Genomic DNA, 15,653 nt, shown 5'->3' with positions numbered 1-15,653 from the left:
CGAGGTCAAGAGATCGAGACCATCCTGGTCAACACGGTGAAACCCCGTCTCTACTAAAACTACAAAAAATCAGCTGGGCATGGTGGCGCATGCCTGTAGTCCCAGCTACTCAGGAGGCTGAGGCAGGAGAATTGCCTGAACACAGGAGGCGAAGGTTGCGGTGAGCCGAGATCGCGCCATTGCACTCCAGCCTGGGTAACAAGAGCGACTCCGTCTCAAAAAAAAAAAAAAAAAAAAAAAAAAGATTCATATATATCTAGAAGCATCTTTGTGCCTCCAAGTTTATAAAGGGATTATAGGTGGTATAATGACTAGGATTTTACTAAACCCTTAGCATTCTAAGTTCTCACAGACTGTTCTTTTGGTTTTAAAAAGTGGCTGATTGGATTTTTAGAATTTTGCAGCACATTTCATTTTGGCAGCATAAAGGAAGGATTTAGCTGGAGGTTTTCTTCAGAAGTGTTCTCTCTGCTTGGTTCAGATGCCTACCTGCTTGTTATGATGGGTCTTTGCACAAACAAAGCAACTCTAGGATGGGAAGCACCATCCACCTGTGTCCACACTGCACACACTGGGGCTCCTTACTCAGGTGTTTCCTCCCGTGGTGGAGAAGCGGTCTGCTCCTCGTCCACTGCTCAGCCTCAAGGGCTCCAACCAGGAGGCCAAGCTGGTGCTGAATGATCCTACATCTGCTGATGTGCCATCTAGATTGGGTGCCCCCTGCCCTAACACTCCTGCTCTGTGATTTGTTTCCTGTTTCTTTGAGCGTCATTTCTTGCTGGATCTCCTCTATAGTTTTGGGTAGACAGACTTAGGAATCTCCAAACTGGAAAATTCTCTGTGCTCACAGTGAGGAATATTTTCATTTTCAAAGGTTATTTGCCCACAGAAATATTAAAGCAACAAACCAAACAAAAAAAAAATACAACTTCATAGCAACGAAGTCCAATAAAAATTAAGTGCATGGATGCTAGATTCAGGTTGCCTGGAGTCCAATTTCAGGTTGTCTACTTACTGCTTATGTTATGACATGTTACTTAATACCTTTGTGCTTCAGATTCCTCATCTATAAAAAGCAGATAATAATAGTGTCCACCACATATAGTTATTGGTTGAATTAAAGAGATCATTCTTGAAAGTGTCTATAATTGTGGTACTATGTTGAAAAACCATACTGGTTTGCCCAGGACTTTTCTGATTGTGGTTTGTTTGCCTGTTTGATTGTTTTCGACATAGCGTCTTGCTCTCTCACCCAGGCTGGAGTCCAGCATTATGATCATAACCTACTGTAGCCTTGAACTCTTTGGGTTCAAATGATCCTCTCACCTCAGCCTCCTGAGTACCTGGGACTACAGGCATCCTCGTGTCTTGGGAAGCACCTCTGTTCTGGGCAAACTGGCTGGTTGCTCATCCAACCTGGCATGCCTCTTCTTATCATTCATTCTTCAAACATTTATTAAGGAGCTGCTCTCTCCGAAGCATTATACTTGGAGTCACAGAGAATAAGATGAGTATGTAAAGAGGTAGGGAAGGACAAGTGTGTAAAACAGACATAAAATATAAATAAGAAACATACGACTCTAAAGCAATATGCTGCCATGTGGGCTGCCCATCAGAATCACCCGGAGAGATTTTTAAAACTCCCAATGTCCAGTCTGTCCTGTATACCAATGAAGTTAGACTTTCTGGAGGTGAGACCTGTGCATCGGTATGTTGTAAACTCCAGTAATTCCAATGTGCAGCCCAGTTTGAAAACCACTACCCTAAAGGAAAGTAGCTGGTTTCCCTTCAAGCAATCATGCAGGGGGAATATAACTCCTAATATAACTCCTAAGTCTATATCCCCTTAGAATAACTGCCTTAGGAGCCATACCCTTGTTCCAAAGAATCATGTTATCAAAACCCTTATGGACTCCTTGGGGGACTGTCTTTCAGAGTCCAAGCCTTCTTCTTTTGACTCTTTTTTGGGCATGCAATTGAATTTTTGAAATTGAACACCAATTCAGAGCCAAAACTGCTGAGGGAGGTAAGTTCTCCAGCTGGGTAATACTACTTAGTGTTAACAACAGCCACACCAAAGACAACAGCCATAAAAATAAAGACACTCATGTCTCTGCACCAACAGTCTCTTAAAATAATTTCAAAAAAGAAAAGAAATTCAAAGATGTTGGGGAAAATATCTTCTCAAAGAGACTTCTAAGACTGCTTGAAAGGGAAACAACGCTGATGTGCTTTTGTGTCTGTTGGAAATTCAGTATTCCGGCTGGGCACGGTGACTCATACTGATAGTTCCAGCACTTTGGGAGGCCAGGGAGGGTGGTTCATGAGGCCAGAAGCTCAAGACCAGCCTGGCCAATAAGTGAAACCCCGTCGCTACTAAAAATACAAAAATTAGCTGAGTGTGGTGGCACAAGCCTGTTATTGCAGCTGCTCGGGAGGCTGAGGCAGGAGAATCGCTTGAACCTGGGAGACAGAGGTTGCATTGAACCAAGATCACAGCGTTGCACTCCAGCCTGGGTGACAAAATGAGACTCCATTAAAAAAAAAAAAAAAAGAAATTCGGTATTCCTCCTTCATGGGTATGTTGTGTATTGATCAGCTCCTGTTTGTTTTTTCATTTTATTTTTGATAGTTGTGTTCATTTTTCTTTCTTTGCACTTGTATCTGCTGGCTGTGAGGATATTGCTTCTCTTAGCTGGGTGTTCCAAATTCACATCTGTTAATTTGACATGCAGATGAATCCCTAGAAGAGGATGCTTTGAAAAGAACTGCTGGGAAACCAAACATTTCTGCAATTTTGATGTATTTCTCTTCTTGTCAAGAAAAACATCAAAGCTAAAATGGAATTGTAGATTTATTGCTAAAGCGAATCTTAGTGGATCCCAACTTATGTGTTTTGTTTTCTTTCTTAGTTTGGTGTGTGTGAGTGTTCAAAATTTGTAGGTATTATGTGTGGCATATAAGTTGAAATCTGGTTTCTCTACTGTTAAGATATTTATGAATTTCTAAGTTGCAGACCCTGGAACATTTTTCTGTGAATTCGAGTTTGAGTTTAATTCTGGTTTCTTCACTTTTAGGTCATTTATGAATTTCTAAAGTGCAGACCCTGGTACGTTTCTCTGTGGATGCACGTTTCTGCTCCTGATTAGGTTACATGGGTTAAGCTCAGTTTTGGATGTTCTCATCTTTAAGGAAGGGAGAAAAAAAAAAAACCATTTGTCTTATTAAGCCCTTGTAGTCTGACAGGTGCTATGTGAAGTCAGGTTGCATGGGTTAAGGTTCTTCATGTCCAAGTCAAACTTCAGCTCCTCCTTTAGTTCTTAACTCTAAATTATAATGCCATATTTCTAGCTGAGCTCTCACCACAGTAATAGGCTGAATCGTCCTACTCAGATTCAAGGGCTGTGTGCAACTTTTAAAGCTGGTGACAAATTCTCCCTCTTGAATGAAAGGAATGCCCCCATGCTCTAGGGCATTTCACCGTTTGGTCTTCCTGACCTTGAGCACAGTCCTCCTGACCGTAAGAAACAGCACCATGACATACAGTCTTCTTACCCACATCAAGACCAAAGTAATCGAGGGATTGCTGAGCCAAAATAATCTATCTCTGTGTGAGCTCCAGCTCAATGAAGACCATTAGTGTTTCCAGCAGGCAACCAGGTTCTATGAATGGCTGAGAGGGCTTTCTTGAAGTTACCTTCAATGGGGTGCTGTCCTATATGACAACTAGAGAAAACAGCTTTCCAAATAGCCCAAGACAGCAGTTCTAAGGAAAGAAAGGGTTTTGTCCTGCTCGCACAATGTCTGTTGTTTCTTTAGTAGCTGCAGAAAAGGGCGGTATTCATCATTGAACCTCCAAGGGACATATAGATATCCTAAAATATGTCATTCATTCAGCTCAATCCTGTTCTTCCCATTAATCTGACTCATTCAGATGATTTAGGCTTTCATGGAGTAGATAAGGTTGTGGTCTCAACAGTGGAGTTCGAAAAAAGCTGTTAGGATTTTGAGATGATACACCTTTCCTGACCTCAAAGACTTATAACCTCAGGGACAACTTCAAAAATGAGCAATAAGGCATGCACACTGGGACCAGCTTTAACCCCACCTGGAGGCAGTTCACACCTCCTGTGGAACGTGGTGCTTGTAATGGTGAGCCAGAGCCATTGGCAAGTAGGAGCTGTTTCAGGGGAAAAAAAAGAGTAGAAAATGAGGATATTCTGGGCAAAGGAAATAGCATATACGAAGATGCAAAAGGATGAAAATGTAAGAAACAGCTGGAAAACTGCCTGTGTGTATGGCTGGGATACAGGAAGTAGAAGAAAAGAATGGAGGAGGCCATGTTTTGACCATAATTGTTGGAAATGGGTTTATAACGTTGGGAAAAATCCACACTGAGACAATGGATCACTCTGCAAGACCAGTTTTACTTCCTGCGGGAATGGTGCAACTTGCTGGCAGTTTTGCCACAAGAGCACACCTAAACAAAGGAGACAGGGACATTTATAACTTTTATAACCTGATGCAATTGTCCTACTGCTGGGTCCAGTTTCCATTGGCCGGAATGGGACCTCACATTCTATGCTGGACCCGATTGGCTAAAACCTTGGAAATTTTCTATAGAAGTAAAGGTAGAGGAGAACAAAGGAAAAGAGGAAGTAACTTGAGGAATGCTTAGGGAAGCGATAACATTTTCAAATAAGGAAGGGGAATAAGCTTTGACCCAAGACTTGCGTGGGCATGTCCAGGCATGTCAGGACAGATATCCAGGTTAAAGTGTAAGAACTAAGAATACGGGATGCACTTATTTCTTTATTAAGACTAACAGCTACTTTAAGATTATTAGCAAAAGCTTTAAAGTAAATTAACCTTTGAAGAAACTGTTATTTATTCCTAATGAACTAAGAGGAAAGCTTTAAAGAGGAACCTTTTATTTGTTATTATTTCCTACAATAATCAACCACTGAGCATCTAAACATGACAAAAACATATAAAGACCACCTTCTCATGGCTGTCAAGAACAGAATGGGGCAAGGTAGGCTCAAGACCAGGTGTTCAATGGGAGAGTGGTTCTAACAGCCCAGGTGAGCAGCAGTGAGGCCTGATCTGAGGCACTGGCAGAAATAAGGGAGAGGGGAAGATGCGTTGCAGAGAGCTTTAGGAAAATATCTGCAGGATTGATTGAACACGGGAGATGGGGGAGAGGGAGAGTGTAATGTGATTTTTCATCTTCTAGCTTGGACAAGTGGTGGGAAGAGGTTCTCTCTCATTATTCACTGAAAGGAGCACAGAATGGGAAGGAGTGGCCCTCACAAGGTCAGCATTAGACACATTGAGTTTTATGCTACACAGTGGGTACCAAGGAGAGGTGTGACACCATTCGTGGTATACACAGATATGGACAGTACTGAGGTTAACATTTACCAACAGCCAATTTTGCAGGAATCAATTTAACTCACTTATTCCTCTCTCTCTAGGGTCATGTCTGGGTCAAGCCTGAATCAGTTATTTTTCTAGGATCAAAGACATGAGCATTGTATTTTCATTCCTTTTAATTATAGTTTTATTCATCCAAACTTTCCAGGCATTTAGAGTAAAATACTTTTTGCCCTATTATTTCAATTTCAAAGGCTCAGCCCAACCTTTTCCCTCCTATTACTTTCTTGTTCTTATACTGTATCATTTCCCCAGGGTTTAGAGGATGGCTTCCAGTTTATTAGGCACATGAACCAAGTCTATGAATATCCTGACAATTTGATCTAAAGTTTAGAAATTGTAAGAGGGCTACCTGTCCTCCTGTCTATGAGTTCCCTTCACAGCTTAGGCCAAGTTGGTTTTTATGTGTGCTTAGCTACAGAATATGACCACCCATAAATCTAAACTATAAACAAAAATTATACCCCAGAGTAGATGAAGTTTGGAATAGGTTTGATAAATGTTCACCCCTTATAAATATTTAAGGACCCAACATTGACTTAAGAATGCTTATCGGTGCCAAAGAAAGAATGCTTAACAAGATAATTTCTAATCTCCTATGTGTACCCCCCAAATAGCTCACAGAGTACCTAATAAGTTATTCCTGAATGGTGTTCCATTAACAAATTAAACAGGATGTGGCCTTTTAGAATTTGTTTGAATTTTAACTAATACCAAGAAGTTAAGTTCACATTCTAAGTTCACTCTGGTCAAGATAAAAAGTAGAACCTAAAGTATAATTTAAAAAAAATAAATAAATAAATAAATAAATTTTTTAAAAAAGTAGAACCTGCACACACCAACGATTAGTCTTTGGAAATGAAGTAAAAGCACAAGAACTCCTCACCGTTGGTGATCTTTTTTGCTGGGCCTCTTGCCGTGAGCACATTCCATTTCTTTTCTCCTAGCTCTTTCTTCCTCATAAGGAAGAAAGCTCCTTGTCTCGAGAGAGAGAGAGGGCCCTTTTTGACTGAGTACTCCAACCTTCTGTTCTGAAATATGTGGGAGCTAAAGAATAGGAAAGGCATGCAAGTGATAGTCCCATTCTCTTAAGATGTAAGTCTACAACCACAGCACCTGAGCCAAAAATGATTTAGATGAAACAAGCAGGATCCAAACATAACGAGCGTTGAAGTTAATCTGATACTAATTTAATGGTATGCATAACTGTTATTCTGTTGCATGGCAATTAGGCTTAAGTGGTAAACGTTCAGGTAAATGACTTCAATTAAGATTGCTTTCCATCTGTCAAGTCAAATATTTCTAAAGTCAACAGAGAAAGGGCAGTTGAAAAAAAGGAGTTTGTATGTCATGCTCTTCCTTTTTCCCTCCTTTCATATTCTACCTACCAACACGCAAACACACACATGCACACACACACACACACACACACACACACACACACACACTCTGTAGACGGGAGGAAACAGCCAATTCTCTAGTCACTCATTTCCTTGAAACCTTCCCTTTGATGGTGAACCCCATGTTGCCCCGTTTGATTTTAGCAGAACATACCATTCTCCCATACCCCATGGTATGTCTGGTAGGTAGCCCTCCAATCACACACAGAAAACTCGAGCCTGGGGGTGAGAGTGAGTCTAAAATGGGGTTAGAGGAGAAAAATGAGAGGATTCTTGAACACTAGGGTTATGAGTGCCCTTGACCATAAAAAAGCCATCTCCTACGTGGGTTCCTTTGCATGTAGAGTCTTACATTGGGGAAAACACTATGTAGGAATGCATGCTTTGCAGGGTGGCAGCATGCGATTGTCCACATTTATGAGGATTAGAAGCAGTTTCAGGAGCATGCATCCCATAAACACTGGAGAGATGAGGATGAGGAAACTGGACTAAAAAGCTGGAAATGACTTACATTTCTCTAATGACCAATGGTGATGAGCTTTTTTTCATATGTCTGTTGGCTGCATAAATGTCTCCATGAGATACCATCTCATGCCAGTTAGAATGGTAATCATTAAAAAATAAGGAGACAACAGATGCTGAAGAGGATGTGGAGAAATAGGAATGGTTTTACACTGTTGGTGGGAGTGTGAATTAGTTTAACCATTGTGGAAGACAGTGTGGCGATTCAAGGATTTAGAACTAGAAATACCATTTGACCCAGCAACCCCATTACTGGGTATATACACAAAGGATTAGAAATCATTCTTTTATAAAGACACATGCACACAGATGTTTAATGTGGCACTATTCACAATAGCAAAGACTTGGAATCAACCCAAATGCCCATCAATGATAGACTGGATAAAGAAAATGTGGCACATATATGCTATGGAATACTATGTAGCCATAAAAAAGGATGAGTTCATGTCCTTTGCAGGGACATGGATGAAGCTGGAAACCATCATTCTCAGCAGACTAACACAAGAACAGAAAACCAAACACCACATGTTATCACTCATAAGTGGGATTTGAGCAGTGAGAACACACGGACACAGGGTGGGAACATCACACACTGGAGCCTTTTGGGGGTTGGAGGGCTAGGGGAGGAATAGCATTAGGAGAAATACCTAATGTAGATGATGGGATAATGGATGCAGCAAACCACTATGGCATGTGTATACCTATGTAACAAACCTGTACATTCTGCACCTGTACCCCAGAACTTAAAGTGTATTTTTTAAAAAGCTAGAAATGGTGCTCCTCGATGTTGAGGGCAGACCCAAAGGCTGCCCAAGGATGCAGAATGGAGTGGGCCAGGGAAGGGTAAAGGCAGAAAAGGGAGATCAGGGACAGCTTAGAGGAGGACTCACGAAGATGAGGAGCCAGACTTGAGGCACACGGTGAAAGAAAGTGACCACAATTATATATCAAAGACTTTGCAGCCCATCTTCATGACCACTCACAATGGTCCTCCAGCACGGGGTTCTGTGGCCTGAAGGTGATGCGGGCACTGGGGGAGAGCTTCACCATGAATGAGGACATCACCCTGACAAATGGAAATCACCTGGGGCATTTGCCTGAGTCCTGCCCCCAGGGATTCTGATTTAGATGGTCTATAGAGCAGTCTGGGCATGGGGATCTTTCAAAGCTTTCAGAAGATCCTAACATGCAGCCAAGGCTGATAGCCACTGCCTCAGAGTGATCAATGGAGGGGGGTCAGGATCAGACTCCTGAGTGCCAGCCCTCCCACTTAAAGATTTCCTACCACTAGGTTCCTAGCAGGGCCCTTGTGTTTCCTGCCTCTGCTGTAATATGGCAGCTCTTTTGTGTCAAGTGGTCTTCAGATCGAGCAGCTAGATGAAGGACAGAGTCTAAAGGGGCTTGGATAAGGGAGTGTTCCCTTCTAGACCTGGGTAGAGGACATCCAAGCATAATGTTGTTCTTGCATTACCCTTCCTCCAATGCCCACTCCACCCCAGTCTATCCTGAATGTCTTTTTTCCCCCAAAAGAAAATCCTGGGAAAAAAAGACATTCTTTGCTTTGGTGAAAAGAATGTTTTTGGTGAAAGCCACTGCTCTTTCCTAAAACACCAAGCCTGTAAAGATTTCAGCTGGTTGTTACCTTAGAGATGCTAGGAGGTGGGTCCCTGCATGCTGTACTTACAAAGGAACACACTGTGTTTTGTAGGTTTGATAGCGTCCACCCTCATCAAATGCTGGATGCCAGGCGCGTTGAGATCCAGCAGATGGAATCCACCATGGCCTCCATTTCAGAGTCTGCCAACTTATTTGAAGTCAATGTTCCTGACTACAAGCAGCTGAGACAGTGCAGGAAGGAGGCCTGCCAGCTGAAGGAGCTCTGGGACACCATTGGGATGGTGACCTCTAGCATCCATGCCTGGGAGACCACACCCTGGAGGGATGTCAATGTGGAGGCCATGGACTTTGAGTGCAAACAGTTAGCCCGGCATATCCGAAACCTGGACAGGGAGGTCAGAGCCTGGGATGCATTCACAGGCCTGGAAAGCACTGTGTGGAACACACTGAGCTCCCTGAGGGCAGTAGCTGAGCTGCAGAATCCAGCCATCCGGGAGCGGCACTGGAGGCAGCTGATGCAAGCCACTGGTGTGAGCTTCACTATGGACAAGGACACTACCCTAGCACGCCTCCTGCAGCTCCAGCTGCACCACTATGAGGACGAGGTCAGGGGCATTGTGGACAAAGCCGTGAAAGAGATGGGTATGGAGAAAACCTTAAAGGAGCTGCAGACCACCTGGGCTGGCATGGAATTCCAGTATGAGCCCCACCCACGGACCAACATCCCCCTCCTGCGCTCTGATGAGGACCTCATAGAGGTTCTGGAGGATAATCAGGTTCAACTTCAGAACCTAGTGATGTCCAAGTATGTTGCTTTCTTCCTGGAGGAGGTGTCGGGCTGGCAGAAGAAGCTGTCCACAGCAGATGCTGTCATCTCTCTCTGGTTGGAAGTACAACGAACATGGACTCATCTGGAAAGCATATTCATTGGGTCTGAAGATATTCGGGCACAGCTACCCCAGGTACCTGCTAAGGAAATCTAGAATCTCTCTATTCTCTGATCCAGGTGAAGGGAAGGTCACCCTATTCCTGCATTGTCTAGGCTCTTTCCTTTTCCGCCTCCTTGCTTTGACTTTACTTAAAGGGGCCTCCCACAAATGTTCACCTTACGTGCTACCAGAAATCAGGCAGAGGAAAAGAGAGATGGTGAAATGCACATCAATCAGTTTGTCCTTAGATGGGTAGGAAAAAGAAAGGACAACCTCCCTCAGAAAAAAAAAAAATGTATGTGTAAGAAAGGAGATTAAAAAATACTGGCTACTGCAGTTTGGGGTGAGGTCTTCATGGGTTGCTTCTTGGATCATTAAAATTCAGGTATCCACCGAAAGTGAGTCTTGTTTCCAGGCAAATTCAGGATCCTTCTCAGCAGCACGCCATTCTATAAACCTCTGGCCTGTGCCAGCATTCCAACTGCCCATTGTCAGCTAAATACCAAACAATGGATTTCCCTAAAATATGTGTTCTTCTCATTATTACCTTCCCTGTGTTTGCTCCTTCTAATTAGTCCTAATTAATGTGCCATTAACTTACCCCTCTCTCAGTGGACTCTGGTTCATTTAAAATTTTTTTTTTTCAGAATCCCTCCGTATTCTTTCAGTACAGCAAGTTCTTTGCTTACAAATTAGCTTGATCCCAAAATGTCACATGCTGTCCAGGCTTTGGTTAGAAATTAAGGCACAGCCTGCCAAAACATAGTTTTCCTGCTAATCTCAAAAAGCATATTTAGTGTAATACTGTAGATTAAAGGTTGTATGTTTGCAGTGAAAAATCATAGAAAACAATTCTGTATGGCAGTTGTAATTAAGTCAAATTGAATAAGCCAGATTTTATTTATCTCAAATGCCAGCGATTGAAGCAGGCCAGGCTTAATGAGAGTAGGGGAGAGACAGAGGTGGAGATTCTTGCAGAAACTTTAAGGGAGATGTCTGAGAACTTTTAATTAAAAAATTGAAGATTTAGTATCGTTAACTCTAAACAGTGCCACGGGTTTGTGTACAAAATATATAAACACATTTATTTTCTCTGTAATAACAATGAAACAGAAACAATTTCAAAACATAATAAAATCAGCCAGACTCTAACACCCTAACTGGTAACTATTTTCATTCATTATGAATTTTTACCAACTTTTGTTCATGTATATACCTATTTTTACATAATTGCTCTCAGTGTAATTACAATTTCCTATTCAACTTTTTTCATGTGAACCTTTACACCAGATGTTTTAGATACTTCTACGGCCTGATACAGTTTCATTTTTAATTGGAGCAAAACATCTCCTGGAGGAATCATAATTTACTTTATCCTCTTGTTTTTAAGTCTTCTTGGGAGGAGGGGAGGATCACAGAGGGAGGGAATGGCACGCCTAGGCTTGAGTCCTCATTCACTTGCAGCTGTGGGACCTTGGCCAGGGTACTTAACCACTCAATGCCTTGGTTTCCCCATGTGTAAATTAAGATTAGTACTGGTATTTATTCTGGAGTCTTCATTAAAACAATGCACATAGCACATACCATTATGATTGTTGTTATATAATAATACCGCAAGCTCTACCGCCTCACCAGGTGCCAAGTATTTGGCTGAAGCATATTGCATATATTAGTCTGTAAGTCATTTCAGTGATAACTGTAAGTGTGTATGTTTGGGAGAAATGATGACAACTGATTAATTTTGACATCAAAGTATATTTGCTGAGGGAAAATTCATTTTGGTTATATAAACTTTTGCATGGGTCCAGAAAGAATGTTAGATCCACCATCTACTTACGAATCAAGTGTTGGATGCCTGGGGCTTGGGGGTGTCTCTGCAACCTTTTCAGGAAGTCCTCAAAGTCAAAACTATCTTAATAATCATATTAAGATGTTATCCCCCTTTTTTTCCTCTCCTTCTTCCATGAGTATACAGTAGAGTTCTCCAGAAGTTAGATGACATGTGATATCACAATAAATTGATACAGAAGCAGTTTTCTGTTAAGTAAGACATTGCAAAGATTTGAAAAAAAGAAAAAATGAAATGATGCCCCCTTTTCAACTGTTATTTTTTGTTTTGGAAAATATATTTATGTATTTTATTTACGCTAACATAATGGTTTATTATTGTTACTTTTTAAATGGTTTTTTTTTTTTTTGAGACAAAGTCACCCTCTGTCACCCAGGCTGGAGTGCAGTGGTGTGATATTGGCATTTTGCAACCTCTGCCTCCCAGGTTCAAGTGACTGTCATGCCTCAGCCTCCTGCGTAGTAGCTGAGATTATAGGCATATATCACCAAGCCCAGCTGATTTTTGTATTTTTAGTTGAGACACAGTTTCACCATCTTGGCCAAGCTGGTCTTGAAGTCCTGGCCTCAAATGATCCGCCCATGGCAGCCTCCCAAAGTACTGGGATTATGGGTGTGAGCCACTGCACCCAGCCTAAATGCATTAATGAATATTTTTTAAATTTCTTTGAAAAAAAAAAAAAAACCTTTAGCTTCTAGTACAGAAAATATTGAGAGATATGATAGATATTACCTACAAAAACAAAAGTTGTTTGGACTCCTAAATAATTTTTGAAAATGTAAATGGGCTCTAAGATGAAAATGTTTGCGAACTGCAGCTTAAACTAAGGGTGTTTCCTTCTTTGAGTCTGTTCTCTGTATTCGACAACCTAGTAACAAGTTTCTACTTCTAACTGGTTCCATGGAGGGAGCTTCTAGGAACTGAGTGGGGTGATGGTTAATTGTTTCCACATTTTTATTTGCAGGATTCTAAAAGGTTTGAAGGCATTGACATTGACTTCAAAGAGCTAGCTTATGATACCCAGAAAACTCCAAATGTAGTGGAAGCCACCAACAAGCCAGGCCTATATGAAAAGCTGGAGGATATTCAAAGCAGGTGAGGGTCCACCTGTTACCCTTCTGTAATAAGAAGGCATCATTTCATTTTCCCCATCTGTCTCTGAGACCTGTGGTGAGGGAATGAATATGTGTGCCCATGCATGTCCCTTGCTTTACATGTTTGGGTAACATGAGGCATTAAAGGTGTTGATGCCAACGTGGACACATTCATGTATATGTTTGCAAATATCTCTAAGTGTTTCTTGTGCTAATTTCTGCATATATTCCATCTCTTGCATATATGTACATTTAGGTAATATATGCGTATCTATGGGTCTAGGCATCCTTAATTGGGAAATTCTGTGTTCTGTGCCCTCAGATTGTGCCTGTGTGAGAAGGCCCTAGCAGAGTACCTTGACACCAAGAGGCTTGCCTTCCCTCGGTTTTACTTTCTCTCCTCCTCCGATCTGTTGGACATCCTTTCCAATGGCACAGCTCCACAACAGGTAAGCTGGAGGAGCATCCACAGAAAGATCTAGGAGGAAGAAGTGAGGGGTGCCCAGCAGGAGGCGGGTTCAGGCTCCCCATCATGCCTTTTCTCTCTGGCAGGGTGTGTACTTCAGACCTGTGGTGCCCCCAGCATCATTACATACCTCAGAGCTTATTTTATTTTATTTTATTTTTAGATGGCATCTTGCACTGTTGCCTGGTCTGGAGTGCAATGGTGCAATCTCTGCTCACTGCAACCCCTGCCTCCCGGGTTCAAGTGATTCTCCTCCTTCAGCCTGGCAAGTAGCTGGGATTACAGGCACCTGCCTCCACACCCAGCTAATTTTTTGTATTTTTAGTAGAGATAGGGTTTCACCATGTTGGCCAGGGTGTTCTTGAACTCCTGACCTCATGATTCACCTACCTTGGCCTCCCAAAGTGCTGGAATTACAGGCATGAGCAACCGTGCTCGGCCTACTCAGAGCTTTCTTAATCCCCATCAGTATTGCTGCTCAGCATGCCCTCTGGTCCATCAGAGGCTAATCCCTAACGTAGAACTGAGAAACTTTGAGGATGGCAAAGGTGGATGGGGTTAAGACTTGGCAGAGAATGCCTTCGATCTGGTTCTGAAGAGAGATCCAGGAAATACTGGCCAAAAGCGAGAGCTAAAATTTCAATAGGGAGATATAATTGGAAGTTGTATTAACTGAATATTGAGGTCAGGCTTATTGGCAGAAGCATATATGAGAAGCCCAAAATTTTATTAGCCATATCATCTTGGGAATATCGCTTTTTTGCAACAAACTATCCTCATCTGTAAAATAAAGAAACCTGCTGTGTTTGAAGGTTTTTTGAGTATTAAAGTAACTAATTGAAGCAGTGTTGGTATTTGGAGCTACAGACATTGGTTCTGAAATTTGGGAGTGCATCAGAATCCCTTGGAAGGCTTGTCAAAGTACAGATTCTCACTCCCACTGTTTCTGATTCACTACGTCTGGGTGGGGCTGGAGAATTTGCATTTCTAAGAGTTTTCCCAAGGTGCTGCTGGTCTAAGGACTACGCTAGAAAACTTCTGTTATCAGCCATCGTCTGGGTCTCAAAATTCTTGGATGAGTTCTTTTTCCTCATATGATTTTGTTATTCATTTAAAGTATAGTTGGGCTCATTTGCTTCTTTTTGCTTTCAGTGTTAGGGTTTTTCCCATCCTTGTTTGTTTGATTTTTTTGAATATGTATGATGCTGATAGGATTCCAAAAGTCAAACTATGCAAAAAGATATGTATATACTCAGAGATGTATCCTTCCCTTCTCTATTCTTTTCATCTCATCACCACCTCTGCTCCACCTCATTTAGGTAACCAATTTCATTAGCTTCTGGGTTAGCTTTCCTATGTCTATCTTTACAAAAGTAAGCAAATGCATATTTACATTCATATATGGTACACTGTCTAATTTTGCCTTCTGTCCTGCACAAAAGGTAGCGTGCTGTGCCTACTTGCCTGCACTTTTCTTTCTTCTGCTTAGCTGTATAGCCTGGAAATCACTCCATATCAAGTCAAAGATATTTCCCTCATTTTTTAATATTTGCATCATACTCTGTGGATTGATATACCATAGTTTAGCCATAGGTTATTAATAATATTTTGTAATTAAAAATAATGTGGCATTGAATAACTTTGGACTTTGTATTGTTGGTCATCTGTCTTCCAGGTAAATTCCTGGAAGTGAGATTGCTGGCTCAAGGGTAGATACATATGTAGTCTTATTAGATATTGCCAAGTTTCTACCCTTTTGCTTCACCACAAGCAACAGATGAGAGCTTCTCAAACAGAGCCAAAGGATGGAACCATGCATAAGGTTTCTGTCTTTGACTTACCCTTACTAACTTAGTGAAATTATGTTTTGATTTGTCAATAAGAAGCAAGTACTAAAGAGAGATTATCCCTAATAGTTATAGAGCTTCTTTTTTTCGTATAGATGGAAATATTTCCAAAGTAGCCCAGGTGTGGTGGGGTTGAAATATTTATTATTGCTGGGCGCTGTGTCTCACGCCTGTAATCCCAGCACTTTGGGCGGCCAAGGCGGGAAGATTGCAAGGTCAGGAGATCGAGACCATCCTGGCTAATACCATGAACCCCATCTCTACTAAAAATACAAAAAAAAAAAAAATTAGCCAGGCATGGCACTTGAACCTGGGAAGCAGAGGTTGCAGAGAGCTGAGGCAATCTAGTCTGGTGACAGAGCAAGACTCCATCTCAAAATATATATATTTATTATTAATGTATTAGCATTCTGTATTATAACTATATTTTTATTCATTCTATGTATAGAAGGGGTCAGTTCACTGCCAGATTTTTATACATCATTCTTTTTAA

The 15,653-nt window shown here is 41.6% G+C and overlaps 1 protein-coding gene across 6 annotated transcripts in view; it reads left to right on the top strand.

The window, feature by feature from the left end:
• DNAH9 (dynein axonemal heavy chain 9) overlaps window positions 1–15,653 on the top strand; it is a 367,598-nt gene that overhangs the window by 75,014 nt on the left and 276,931 nt on the right. For all 6 annotated transcript variants that reach the window (XM_017531396.2, XM_017531398.2, XM_037739576.1 and 3 more), the window contains 3 exons: window positions 9,067–9,937; window positions 12,718–12,848; window positions 13,170–13,296. In XM_017531396.2, coding sequence (XP_017386885.1) covers window positions 9,067–9,937; window positions 12,718–12,848; window positions 13,170–13,296 — 1,129 coding nt within the window. The remainder of the gene's footprint in view (window positions 1–9,066; window positions 9,938–12,717; window positions 12,849–13,169; window positions 13,297–15,653) is intronic.

This window comes from Cebus imitator, unplaced genomic scaffold (genome assembly GCF_001604975.1).
Source record: "Cebus imitator isolate Cc_AM_T3 unplaced genomic scaffold, Cebus_imitator-1.0 Scaffold72, whole genome shotgun sequence".
Classification (NCBI taxonomy): Eukaryota; Metazoa; Chordata; class Mammalia; order Primates; family Cebidae; genus Cebus; species Cebus imitator.
This window is presented reverse-complemented; position numbering and strand designations above follow the sequence as displayed.